Source organism: Lissotriton helveticus, chromosome 10 (assembly GCF_964261635.1).
Source record: "Lissotriton helveticus chromosome 10, aLisHel1.1, whole genome shotgun sequence".
NCBI lineage: Eukaryota > Metazoa > Chordata > Amphibia > Caudata > Salamandridae > Lissotriton > Lissotriton helveticus.
Genome location: NC_136071.1, coordinates 103,358,395 through 103,373,118, shown reverse-complemented (window position 1 = coordinate 103,373,118; position 14,724 = coordinate 103,358,395). Strand labels below are relative to the sequence as shown.

At 48.1% G+C, this 14,724-nt stretch overlaps 1 protein-coding gene across 4 annotated transcripts in view; it reads left to right on the top strand.

Moving 5' to 3' along the window:
* Positions 1-10,974, top strand: part of HAGH (hydroxyacylglutathione hydrolase) — a 408,719-nt gene extending 397,745 nt beyond the window's left edge. For all 4 annotated transcript variants that reach the window (XM_078664886.1, XM_078664885.1, XM_078664887.1 and 1 more), the window contains exon 9: positions 8,667-10,974. In XM_078664886.1, the coding sequence (XP_078521012.1) occupies positions 8,667-8,766 (100 nt within the window). In that variant the 3' untranslated portion in view covers positions 8,767-10,974. The remainder of the gene's footprint in view (positions 1-8,666) is intronic.
* The last annotated feature ends 3,750 nt before the right edge of the window (positions 10,975-14,724 follow it).

Sequence of the window (14,724 nt, the reverse complement as noted above, 5' to 3'; positions counted from 1 at the left end):
TCGCCTGATGATACCCCTACCACTTTCAATGGGGGCCTCACAGTTGCAGCTCCCAACCTGGAAAAGCAAATACAGGCTCTGGGGCTGTCAGCAATTAGTACGGTGAGCCCTCTGCTCCCCCCCCCCCAAATCTGGATGGCGGCAGTAGGCCCAGCGCTCCTCCTCAAGCCCACGCACTCCGACTAGGCCCCGTGCCGGCCGCAGCACGCAGAACGCGGCCACAGCACAAGCCCCGATCCCGCCTCCGCGTCCCGAGTCTCAGCCGGACCCCAGCCCCACTCACCGCAGCCGCCAGCACTCCAGTCAGCCCCCACAGGAAAGCGCTGTCCGGGATAGTCTCCACAGCCGCCGATGCCCTTCTCCAACTCGCCGCACAATCTCCTCCACACGCAGGGTGGATCTACGTTCTGCTGTCGCCGGTCTCCAACGCCTCCGGCACCCGTTTTGGAGATCACCACGGATTACACCGCAGCCGCCACAAAGCGCAGCCCCTCATAGAGCAAAAGTGGCCGTGCAGGATGTCAGACCAGGCCCCCAGTCCCCACGGCACAGGGGAGGCCTTCAGTGTCACAGCGGCCGCCATTTGCTACAGTGCAGTGTCGGGGCAATTCAGTCCTTCTCACCCAGTTACCGGGAGCTGACGGGATCACCAGCACCTCCGATGGAAGCAGCAAGTAAGTCGAGAGCCACACAGGGTCTTAGCAGGTGCAGATATGACACGATGCAGCAGATATTGGTCGGATTGTAGCTCGGTCAGACAGAGCGTCACAGCAGTGCGGCCATCTTGCCGTGCGCCTTCTTGCGCCCCCCACCTTAAAATGATCTTGAAAACACAAGTGCTTGGAGGTAGTCTCTTATTTATGGATTCAGAGAGAAAATGCCATGATGGTGAATGAAAAATGTCCTAGCTATCATAACGGAAAGTTTCAATGCTAATAAGGACACGGAGGTGAGGATAACGCTCTTCTTTTTTACTTTATCACTGATAGTAGGAATATAATAACACCAAGTGTAAAGATGCGCTTTATAGATGCCATCTGCAGAAGCTTCTCCTCTAAGGGTGCCACTGCATCAGACACAGCCATATGGCTAGATGCATCCACATCACCTTGCAAAAGTTCCCATTAATGGGAGTGTAAGTAATGCTTTCCTCCTCCAGGTAAGTGTCTGCAATGTCCTGCATTATGCTGGGGTAACCCAGGTAAGTAATAGCTAGCAGCCTACAGGGCCTATTCGGAGTCTGTAGCCCGGGGACACCCAATGCCCACAGGCCTTAAGGGGCAACAGAAAGAGTCACAATCAAATACCAGCCTGGGTCAGTGTCCCTAGAACATAAGCAGCATGGGTTTAGCTTGAAAGCCTTTCATAGAGACGCCTGCTGGGGTGTTTATACTCCAGGCGACTAGGCAATCCAGGAAAAACACACGTCTGTAATTGACAGGCACTGCCGGAAGCGGTACTCGATTTCTGTCAGTTTCAAGTAAGTGTGCCAGCCTAGGGAGATGCGCTGAGCGCGTTAAAATAGAGCTGTGGTGCTCCCTAACAGTCGGCGGCCCTCACTGCACACGTAGGCGCCTCACACCACATTGGGGCAAAAATTGACAACAAGGCAGTTGCATAGGAGCATCTAAGTGTTCCTGTGGTCACGCTGTAAAGGGAAAACAGTGCGCGAGCAACAGTATTAGACAGATAATTACAGTAAATTACTGAAAAAGTAGGCACTAAGGCCGGTCCCACGCTTATTTGTAGGCTGCTGGAGCAGCGAAAAAAGAGGAGGCAGGAGCGTCTTCAGAGGATAAAGGAAAGTCCTGATGACTGATTGGCTGGAATTAGTGTTCTTTTCTTTTCCCACTAGTTCATGGGAAATGTTGTTTATATGTTATGCTCCTAATAAGGCTGCTGTCAGTAATAAAGTGACGAAAGAACAGCGTAATCCTGGCCTCCGGTCCTGACATAGAACTAGGATTACAGATTAGTAACATTTCCTTTTCTACAATCTTTGATTGTACTCTAGTGTCTCTGCACAAGTAGCATCGGTATGGCAAATTACAAAAAGTTACATTCCTTGCACCTGAAGCAAGTGCAAGACATGTTGGTATGTTGGACCCGCTGGCCAATTTTAAAGGTATAGTGAAAAAACATCACATCTGCCGAGCTGCTGTCTGTCTGGCTAAATTTCTTTTTTTTCCTTCATTTTAAAAAGATGCAGTAAAGTACGAGTTACTTCCCTTCGGTAACTATGTATCTGGTAGAGACGATTCGAGCCGCAGATTCCTTCACGTCGAATTATCCCCAGGCGTGAGACTGGATCCGGAAACTTTTTTGCCACAGCATCCCTGCGTGCCGGGGGCGGGGCGACATCATGCGACTCAGCCCAGGCGTCGTCCGCAACGTCCGTGAGGTTACAGAAGACCTGCCCCGGCACGCCTACGTCAGTTTTCTTCGGAGAACTTTTCCGAACCACAACTCGGAACCACCAGATAAAAAACTGTGGAAGCATGGGAACAGTGTGCGAAGAGCAGAAAAATTAGAAAGAAACGGTAACGAACAACACCACACAGAGTAGTGTCAGCACCGCAGAACCCAAAGGCAGGGAAAGAAGAAAGAACAAGCAGAGCCCTGCGCAGCCACCCTGCCAGCACATAGACATTCTCCCGCTCCTGTGCCCTAGAGGCAAGGAACATGCGTAAAAGTCATGGCACATGTAGTAACCTACTACACCCATCCTGAGCAAGGAAGGGGACCAGCCCTAAGACAAACCGGGACAACAAAACTCCAAGCCACCCCTACATAGAGGGCAACCACCCGCAAGGGACAAGGGCAAGACATGGCCAGATGACGCTTAATCAGAGGACAGCAATGGAAGGAAGGACAGGGATAGAAAGCAATCCCCCCCAAACCTGGAGTAGCCACAGCAGAAGGACACCGGAGCACCGGAACCCCATCCTCCAAAGAACCAAAGGAGGAATGAACCGCACCCAGACAGAGCAGGAGGAATGAACCGCACCCAGACAGAGCCACCCACCGAGAACAAGGAAGGCACTCACAGGAGACACAGCCCCCCACCGGGAGGTGAGTACCGAAGACCAACCCAAGGGTCCTCGCAGAATAGGGGAGGAAGGGTGGGCCGTGAAGGAATCTGCAGCTAGAATCGTCTCTACCAGATACATCGTTACCGAAGGTAAGTAACTCGTACATCTGATAGAGACTACTAGCCGCAGATTCCTCCATGTAGAATAGATACCCTAGCAATACCCCCTGGAAAGGAGGGTCTGCGAAATGACCCCACCAGCCAATACAGAACAGAGGGCCCCACAGGGGACCAGATCTGTGGACCAGGTAGAACCTCGTCCCTGCCAGGCAATGGGAACCCCCACAAGCAAGAACCCCACCGACCCCAAGAGGATGTGGGGGGAGAAGAAGGCTGAAGAGGCCCGTACACTCACAGCAGAGGAACCAAGGGCAAGGTCAGAGATACAAAAGCACCCCACACCCCCACAAGGTAACATAGCTTCCGCCCAATGCCAAGACATGAAGAGAGGAAGAAGAAACCTAGAGGACCCAAGAAAGCGAGGGAAAAGAAGTCGAACCCACTCCAGACAGAGAGCAACCTGCCAGCCAGATGAGCGCCGGCAGTCAAAAGCCGTCAGAAGCAAGAAGAACTGCCCGAGGCCCCAGGAAGGCCGAGTAGGCGGCATCTGGCAAGGGAGAACACAGGATCGTCCCAGACCGCAGGACAGGAGCAGGGAGAGGAGGAGATGCCCGGGCACACCACTACGAGTGGCCGCGCACACGACCTCATGAAGCAAAAGCAACCTACATAAACGCCATGGGGAACAGGCAACTGAAGGCGACCAGAACCCCCTAGCAGAGCGCAAGCCATATAACAGCTACCAGTACCCCACATAGGGTACGTTAAGTTCCAAACTATGGGAACCCTCTTTGGAAGAACTGCCTCAGCACAGGGAAAACAAAAGAGCCCCGGGTAAATAAACACCCCAAGCAAAGCAGAAGGCCTAATCTCAGGGCCAAGTCTGCGTAACAACTCCGGCAGAACACCACACATAATCAACAAAAGGGCCGTCCAGCAGCCAACAATGCCAAAGTCCCAAGGAAGGACGCAAAAGGCCAGAAAACACAGCCAGAACAACCGGTCTAAGAAGGCCCGGAATCAGCCCAACTCAGGAGTCACTGAGGAGGGGACGGAGGACGAGGATAAGGCGGAGGAGGAGGACGGAGCCCCGCCAAGAGCCTTGGGATGACTGAGAATGCCGGGGCATGGAACAACAGGCTGCCATCAGACGGAAGGTTGATGAGTCGCTCATGAATATTCTCAGGGAATACTCCGTCCCGAAGCCAAGCATGGCGATGGAGAGCGACTGAGGAAGCCATGGCCCTACCCAGCTGAGATGTCCAGAGCGGAGCGGAGAATAAACGCCGCAAGCTCCTGGCCATCCAACACATGATGCCGTTAGTCCACCTGACCAGTCTCCTGGGACGCTGTGGATCCCAGAGACTCAGCTAAGTCCCACAAACAGGAGGAGGCCCTAGCTAGAACACACAAGGTGTTAAGGGCCCGCAGGGCAGCGCTCGTCGAGGCGAACATGTTGCACCCCCAAGAGTCCAGCCAGCGGGCCTCCCGGGACGGCGAGTCAACAGTGGCGCCACGGAGGGAAAAGCAGTCCGCAAAAGGGGGCTGGTGGCAGAGGGGTGAAGGGAAAGATGCCGGGTCACGCGGCGCCGGGAGGTGCTGGTGAAGAAGATGCCGAGGCACTGGTTCCCCTGAGGCAGGATGCCTCCAAGCCCCCGTCAAGGAAGAAAGGAGCAAACCTTCAAAGGGAAGTAAGATTTCCCTCCCACCAGAGCCCTGGTGGAGGACCTCTAGGAGATGGTCCACCGGAAAGGGAGCCACCGGGTCACCCATGCGCAGGATGCCCACAGCCGTGGACACTGCGTGGGCTAAGGCCGCACCCGCCTCCGTAGGGCCCCGCGGCGGAGAAAGCAGCTCCCTCATGGGCGACGGCTGCAAACTAAGGCGGTTGTCCCCAAGGCCATGCGGGACGGGCAAGGGCCAGACCTGGAAGTCAGAAGGAGCCGAAGAATGAGGGATCTGCCGCGCTTCAGACGAACACCTCTGCCTCAGGAAGGGTGGGGAGCCGCCCCTTGACGCCGGTGAAAAAGACACCACCCGGCGACCAGTCTACGGGGAGGACGATACCACTATACAGACTGCCTCCGGAGAAGGAGCGTCTGAAGACTAATCCACGGTACGACCCCTGCGCGGAGCCGTAGAGTCCGCTGCCTGAGGCAGGACGTCAGCATCCTCTGGCATCACCGGACAAGTTTCCTCCAAGTCACCCCGTACCGGGACCGGAGTGGAGACCGGAGTCAAGCTGGGGCCGAACTGGCTCCGGGGCGGCGCCAGAACAAGGCCGACCCGACCCCCGTCGAGGCAGCCACCTGCGTGGGGGAACGAGACAGGCCTGGGGAGTGACACAAAGCCCTCTGCCAGCCGCAGCCCAGAGATCGCCCAGCAACCCATGTGGCGGTGCCAGGGACGATTCAACCTCCAACTCGCCCTCCGACGAGGCAGCTGCCCATGGGGAGGGACGAGAGGGGCCCGGAGAGGGACGAGGGATCCTCACCCGGCCTCGACCCGGAGTGGAACGAGGAGGATCCACCGACCCCTGTGGCTCCGCCCGGTCCAGCTGCTGCCGGCGCCGTAACGGCGTCACTTCGGCCTTAGACAGGACCACCTTGTTGAAGGACCGAGAGGGGCCCGGGGATGCGACCCGAGCCCCGGCGACCTCCCGCGACACCACAGGGACTCCCGTGGGAGTGTGCGGCAAGCCAGAAACGCCGTGGCCTGAAGGAGGTGCCCCAGAGGAGCCGCACCCCAACAGCACCACATCCTCCAAGCCTGGATCCAAACAGTTGGCCGTGGGGGACCCTCTGCAAGGCGAGGGATCCGCCGACACCCCGGGAGGGGAAGGAGGAGTGGACGCCAGCGAGGTCTGCAAAGCCGCCGCTTATGTCTCCATTTGGACTCTCGACACCCCAACACCTGGAAACGGTGGAGAGGACGACACGCGGGGCCGCATCACCCGCGGAGAGTCCCGCCCTCGGCAGGCCGGAAACCAGCCCCTGGGGACAAACTGCGACACTTACCCACCGGGGAGCGACGCTCACGTGACATCGGAGAAGAGCGAGGACGACGACCACGGCCGTACCTGAAGGTGTCCGCCGAACCAGACCGAGGGGAGGAAGTCGATCTGGAGAGACACGCCGAGAGGAGTTTCATGCGGCGCTCCCGCCACGACTTCGGGTTCAACAGTTGGCACGCCTCACAATCAGTGGTGCCATGATCCTCCCCCAAACACCACATACAAATGAGGTGAGGGTCTGTCGCCGACATAAGACACCCACAAAACGTGCAAGTTTTGAAGCCCGAAGGCATTCACACACTGTTACACCAAAAAGAAATGGAAGAGAAAAGAGACCCTAAACAGGCCTGTAGCAAAGACCGGATCCGTGCTGCACGCGGAAAAGGAAAAAACTGACGTAGGCACGCCGGGGCGGGTCTTATGTGACCTCGCTGACGTCACGTACGCGGACGACGCCTGAGCCGAGTCGCGTGATGTCGCCTGGCGCGCAGGGATGCTGTGGCAAAAAAGGTTCCGGATCCAGTCTCACGCCTGGGGATAATTTTACGTGAAGGAATCTGCGGCTAGTAGTCTCGATCAGATGGAAATTGCAAGTAGATGCCTCTGCAATTCTGAATTGGCTACAGTATGGAAAAAAAAATTACATTTGGCATATGCAATCTTCCAATAGATAGTCCTACATTTGTACTTGCCTTTAAAAAAAAGAAAGAAAATATGCACGTAGATGAGGCTGTTAAAATGTTTGATTTCTGATAGATACATCTGCCAGTGGATTCCTCACCTAGTGAATATCCCCCTGCGTCAGCAACTTTCGGAAAACTTTTGTAGCACGCCGGCGTGGACGACGTCACAGGAGCATGGCATCGCGCGCGACTCCGGCTGACGTCACCGACTCCTTATTAGGCATACGTCGGCGTGATGACATAGTACCCTTTTTTCCGCGTCATCGACGCTAACGGTTTTTTGGGATCTCTTGTGTTGCGGATAGTAACTTTGTTGCTATTTGTTTGTTTCTGTATCTTTTTCGAGCTGTTGTCTTTCGTCGAAGATGTCGTCGAAGAAGACCGGGTTTAAGCAGTGCGGATGGGTTCGCCTTTTGCACCCTTACACTCATGTCCCTTGAGACTTTTGTCTTTTAAGACTATTTTTTCTGGTGGCAATTACCTCGGCAAGGAGGGTATGTGAGCTTCAAGCTCTTAGCTCAAAGCCCCTATTCTTGACCATTCATGCTGAAAGAATGGTTCTCAGGACCAGGGCTGCTTTTCTGCCTAAGGTGGTAACTCCTTTCCATCTGGGGCAGTCTGTTACCCTCCCTACCTTTTATCCTCCTCCACACCCTTCCAAGGAGGAGGAGAGGCTTCATTGCTTGGACCCTAAGAGGGCAGTGAGTTTCTACCTGGACAGGACAAAGGAGTTCAGGTTGGATGACCAGCTGTTCGTTGGATTTGCTGGCTGCAGGAAAGGAAGATCTGTGCACAAGCGCACTCTTTCAAGATGGGTAATATTATGCATCAAGATCTGCTACTCCCTGGCGGGTAAGGACCCTCCTGAGGGTATAAGAGCTCACTCTACTAGAGCAAAGTCTGCTACTTCTGCTTTATCTAGAGGTGTACCTGTAGAGGATATTTGCAGAGCCGCGACTTGGTCCTCCCACCACACTTTCGCAAAGCATTACTGCTTGGATACCGAGGTGAGGAGGGACGGCCACTTTGCGTGTGGGGACTGCTGTGGGACTCTATTCACAAGGTGAGGAATCCACTGGCAGATGTATCTATCAGAAGAACAAGTTACTTTCCTTCGGTAACGCTTTTTCTGGTAGATACAGTATCTGCCTGTGGATTCCTCACTGACCCACCCGCCTTCCCGTTGTCCACTCTGCTATACCTGAGTTTATATATTTGTATGTATATTTATATATATATTTGGTTTTTCATACCTTTGCTACGCACTATGTGTGCAGTTTTGAATTGTATGTACTATGTACACTGTATATTTGTATATCTACTATCATTGGTCCGTCCGGGTGCCTCGAAGGCACGGAAAAAAGGGCGGAACTGATGTCATCACGCCGACGTAGGCCTAATAAGGAGTCGGTGATGTCAGCCGGAGTCGCGCGCGATGCAATGCTCCTGTGACGTCGTCCACGCCGGCGTGCTACAAAAGAGTTTTCCGAACGTTGCTGACGCAGGGGGATATTCACAAGGTGAGGAATCCACAGGCAGATACTGTATCTACCAGAAACAGCGTTACCAAAGGTAAGTAACTTGTTCTTCTCTTTCCTTACCTAAACACACCACACTGACTGAAGGAACTTTCTTGATCAACAACACTGTGTGAGAGGATTCGAGTCTGTGACCTGAAAGCTAGACTTAGACAATAGACAAGAGCTTAACTCACTGAGCAATTCATTTGAAATGTAAATTATATCTTTGATTCCACATGTTGCATTCCTTTTGTAATGAGGTGACCAGAGTATCTTCTCCTTTTTTATCTGTGTTGCAGAGAAGAATCGGTGCAGAAACATGCTGGGGAGACTGATGCAATTTCTACAATGGGGTCCATCAGGAAGGAAAAGGATTCATTTAAGGTGCCAAAGGACTAAACGTGCTCAATTTGCATAAGACGTCAACATGTGCTTAAATTTATACAAGTAGATCATCCATCACAGAGTTTATTTTGTTCAGTTGTTTTAATGGAGCTTTTGTTTTATGTCATAATGGTCTTACAAGAAAAGCACTTTGTCGCTAAGATTTTAAGTAATATTTGTATAAAATGAATGCAGAAATATGGTTCTTCTTTGCCTACGAGCTGGTAACATAACTTATGACGGATCCATACAATTGCTGAATCGTATGATCGCGCAGTGGAGCAGATGTTAATGTGGCATAATTCCACAGCCGGAACAATTCTAAAATCACTCTTTGACCATATGCACAAGTAGAGACTTCAATCCCTGCTCAAAAATACAAAGTACTTGGTAGTGTGCCTGTCAATCAATCTGGATTTATGAACAACAAGCCCTAATTGAGTCCTGCAGTGAAACTCTTGATATAACCTCTTGTGATCACATGGAACATCCATGCTTTGAGCTCGGATTTTCCTTCTACTGGCCATCCCTATCAGGGCCTAAAGTGACTCTTCCCTGAGAGCAAAATGTCCAGCTCATGCAATGTTTTAAGTGTATCAGGACATAGACTGAACATTAGCTGATGGATTTGTGACCTTGGATCAAGCTGTGGTGTGTCATCGAATTAAAACTGCATGAGAAACCCTTGTTGGGTAGCTGTGCGCATTACAAAATAAAATAACATAACATAACATAACATGAACAGGTGCCCAAGATAATTTCAGTACACATTTTAGGTAAGATGTATTTTTAATGCTGTTTTATAATCTTTGGTTGAGCTGCTACAGAAGAGGTTTTGAATTAAGACTACATTCATTTGAACAGATCGACCAATTACTAGAGGATCTAATTTGGAATTTTGACCGATGTAGTATTAATCAACCCTCCTACCTAGAGCAAGTAGAGGAATCTGTATACTTCAACCACATTAAAGACGAAGACAGGAGATTATTGTGCCTCTCCTCGTATTGTCTTCACCATCACCCTGTGAACTGCCATTAGGTATTCTCCTTAGGAGGCTTGGCTGTAATGGCCAGGCTTAAATGATTGAGCCAACAAACATTCCTCGTCCCACTCTCCTTTCATCCCTTGAAGACCGATATCCCGGTCTTCATCATCTCTCTTCAACTTGTAAGTAGGGATTACAGATTTAACATTGGTTTTGTAAAATAATGTGATCGTAGTAGTGAAACCAGAACAGGATTCTAAAATTACGTTCTGCTTAGGAAATATGTGCACGTCGTAGGGTCTGGGCCCAAAACAGGATTTAAAAAATATGACCTGTACTGCATGATTAGTAATGTGTGGTAGCCTGCTCAGTAGTTTATCATAACTTTGACCCAAAATAGGAATGCCTAGCACATTCCACTATTTAACTTTTGAAATAGGAAAGCAAAGTTTGAAATCATTTGATTGCACTACACGGTATTATACAGAAGAGTGGCTTAGCTGTCTCTCAGAAGTACTTTGAAGACTTGCAGCTAGGAAAGTAACCAGTATTGTCAATTTCTGAATGAGATCTCGAGCTGTGGTATCTTTCCTCAGGTTGCATTTGATATTTCACTCTTGAAACAAGCCAGAACATTTTCCTTTCCCTCCGCACCAGTTGTTATGCGGAAATACTCGAGTTTTCTACACAAATGAGCTTTGTGAGTAGAAATGGAAATTTATGGAGGACCGTGAGCTGTAGTTGCTGGGTGTTTTGCACAAACCCAGTTCTGTAGCAACATGTAGCCTGTAAATGCTGCTGCAGTGTCAGAACTACACACTTCTTATAGCCAGGCTGAAGCGTAAGCCTAATAAACATTCTATTGTTTGAATGGACAATCTTCCGCAAGACTGAATGTGGGTCTGTGGCGTAGTTGTATTAGCTGTTAAAGCAGATAATGTACACTATTATGCATGTAATGGCCCAAAAGCACCTGACTTCTGAAACACAGAGTCTATGCTGCTCTCAACAGTCTTTCCGAGCTCCAGTTGCTCTATATTAAATGTACATTAATGTATCCTAAGTGTGTGTTTTCGCAATAAATACATTGTAATTCTGATTTTTGAAGACTGAATGGAGTTAAGTAAACTGCTTCGAACCTTTTAGGTGTACGCATTGTCTCGAGATATTGAACTCTACAAATGTTAAAAACATTTAGTTGAATGACATACAATAAAGTACATTAAACTATTTTACCTGGGGTGTCTTATTTTTAAACAAATTATCTGTCTAATGTCCTTTATATACTTGTTTAAAATTTACAAGTACAATCAAGTTTGTTAAATCTCTGTTATCAAGATTTGATATAGTTGTTTTACAGTAAACTAATAGGTTCTAAGCCTTTTCTGGGCCACAGTATAAAATCACAGTGAGGCAATGCCTAGGTCTCGTTTCAGAGGGGAGGTCTAAGAATGTCATACATCTCTTCACTGCTATATCCAGGCTTATGTGGTGTGCCCTAAACAGGAATTCTCAATCATGTAATTTTCTTTGAAGTAGTATGGTACTCCCTCCTCTAATTCTGGAATACATTTGAAGTAGATTGCATTTTTATTTTCTAAAACATTTCTTTAAAAACATAATGTCTACATGCATCAACATTTTCTGTGTTTGTTAACAAATGTAATTAAAATGTGTTTGCTTGAAAATGCAATTTTAACCCCCAAAGCCAAATAATTGTGGTATGGTGCCCCTAGAAAATATCCTAAACTCAGTAGCACTGGAACTACGGTTGCAGTATGTGCTGCAACACCAACAGAATATTTGGTGGGAGTTCAAGAGAACAACGTCAATAATGAGGCCTTTTCAGTATTTCATGCCCGCAACATTCTGTCGGGGATCAGATGCCATTAGAAACTAGGGGATACTTGTAAAAACAGGTTTACATTTATTCTACTACAAAGTAACTGCCATTTGTAAGTTGAGCTGTAGTGTAGTTCCTATCATCCCAATAGGCTCTGCGCATTGGAATAATACCTACAGCAGTAAAGGCCTAGACCAGACGTTAACTAGGTCTACTACTGTCGATACTAGACTTAAAGTTTTGGGTTTGCCAGCTTAGCTCAGAGTTCACTAGAAACTTTCTCGAATGTTCAGGAAAGAATTAACTCCCCTGATTAGACAAGAAGGGATTTAGTTTCTGACAACCATAGAACATGACAACTTTGCTCTCCCCTAATCAAGAGTATATCTCGAGAGTCATGTGAACAAAAGGCAATTTATTTTACTCAGTCAGTACGTGCATTCTTAGTCTCATCAGAATGTAGAGAAAAGGAAGAGACGGGCGTGTTCAATAAAAAGGTGTTATTTATTGATCAGTCTCTTTTCTCGTACAAGAGAAATGGATCGATATTATTGCAATACTTATAGTTAAGTAAAGTGCATACATTAAAAGCAATAGTATAAAATAATACTGTAAAAACATTGATATGGTTTCTAAGCCATAAGATGTTTTAAAATGAATAAAATATATTACATACACATATACATTTGACTAAACGTACTCAACTGGTGTTTCTAGATACGCCTACCCCGTGTACCTGACCTAAGTCTAATACGAGGGCGGGAATAGAAAGTTACAGTTTAAGTTAAGTTTGTTTTTGCCAAGTGAATAACTTAAGAATTCTCTGTGAGGGGTTATTCAGTTCTGTACCTGGAAGTTAGGGTGAATGAGGAATGGTATCTCTCTCTCTGGTCTTGATATTCCAGGCTGCCTGCGAGGGCTACCCAGAAACGCCGGGGCTGGATTTCTCGGCAGGAGAAGTCAGCGTGTCTCTCAGCGCGTCAGGAAGGCGGGGCTGCTGCCAGCGGGGTCTGCTCTGCTCTTGGCTTCGGCAAGTATGGCTGCTCCGTCTCGTCACCACGCGTGTGTTTGCATAGGGCAAGATCGGTAATATTTATACCTTTAAGGTGCCGAGATTGACGTAAGGATGGACATAGATACGTCAATAAGGATGTCATACGACTTGCTCGTTAGCACATTCTTTTACTGAAGTTCTCGGTGAAATCAAAACAATGGCCGCAGGGTTTTGCCCAGGTTGTCATAGGTTTGATTTGTTATGAGAACTCCGTATGCCTTATCAGGGGCTGGAGGAATATCGCTTGTCTAATTAGATCGCAAGCGTTATGACCTAATCAGATAACACGTTCCTGTGCCGTAGTGTGACTGCGTCAGATAACGGTATCTGCATCATGGGGATTTTCTGCCTCATGGGCTGATTACTAGTTAACTTGTTAGTTTACTAACCAGAATAGGGTCAGGAATAGGGGGATCGATTCAGAACCTATAGGAATACATCACACCCACTCCACGCTAACTATATACATATTTACTAATCTATGCATAGTATAACATAGTACAACATACTATAGAGTATAGTGTATACCTTACCACCCCAAAATACATAAATGCATTTTGAAATTTTTCAAATATACGGAAAAATTGCAGACATATGTATTGTATGCACTCAAGCTGTAGAATAATGCCAAAGTAATCGCATTTGTATACATTATTGCTTATTTGGTATATGAGAATTACACATGAAATGGCTTCTTAATACAGAAAAAAAGTTCGAGACCATTCCATCACAGAATAAAATATTTATGAACGTATCAGCGGGCAGCTAATGTCTATAAGGTATCTAAAATTTAGAAACCTTAGTTCTTTAAGAATAGTTCTTACTTTAAGCAGAAGATAGTGTCCCGAAAAATATGCAAAAATATTTGGGGCTGCTGAAAAATTGCTGTCCGTGAACTGGAGGGAAAATCTGTTCATGTGACTTTATTTTTAAAGTTGAAGGCCGAATTCAGGGAACGCCGTGTGCGAGCTTGCTCAAAAGTCTCTATTTCTGTTCTGGAGAGAACATCATATCATTCAGGCTTTCGAAAAAACTGTCAACAGCTTCCTGGGAAAGTTCCACTAACTCGGAAATAGGTGTAATCATGCATTCTTGCGCATGATTGTCTCCATTGACATTCTGATTTGTATTACTGACAGAAGGTCGTACCTGTTCGATGCTGCTTTCATCTTGAACTTCACTACCCATCAATCGTAGTGGTGAAGCTTCCACGAATGCCGTCATCAGGATTGGTAGCCTTTGAGGGCAGCACAAAGCATGAACCTTGATCGGGCTCAACAATGTTTCTGCATCCATTGGCGCATCCGATTGTAGCGTCAGACAGGTGTCTAACACGCATTCTTCTCCGCATAGCAGACACCTGAATACAGGTAAAACACATCTTTGCCACATTGGTCGAAATGATAGAAACCAAGTCATGTTCAGGTCTCTAAGCCGGGAGAGTCCCAGGATTTTTGATATCCGGTCCCGGTATCCAATGGCTAGGATTGTTTCTTCCCTTGTCGCAAGAGTTTTGTCTGTGACATGGGTTGCCATAACGAAAAATAAGGACTAAGAATAGGATTCCTGCAATTAGTCCCAGGATCAGGGGAAGTCCGCCAAAAATCGAATGGACGAAATCTGGAAAAATACCCAGTATGGCTTTGAATGGTGTTAATGCCATCGAAAATACTGTCTTAAATACCTTTGAGACCCCATTGGTATCAGAAATATTTAAGATTTCATTCAGGATTTCCGCGAAATGTACGGGGGAATTAGTTGATAATAATGTATGTATCTCTGCAGTCGTCCTTGCGACTTGTAGATCATACGTTTCTTTTGATGACGAGAGCCTGGTAGGCGTCTGAAGAAGCACTGTTTTCATTCTGCTTAAAGTATCTATTCGAATAGAAGTAATTTTCAAATCGGGCCATGCCCTTGCCTCCCTGTCTGGGAAGGAGCTGGGGAACAATGAGCGTCCACAGCACTTGACCTTCGCAGTCGTAGTTACTAGATAAGGAGTCCCGGGCATAAGACTACAACATTTGCGGTCTACAATAAGAATGTAACTCCCATTATAGAGTCTTTGAAAGAATGGTTCTATTTCTG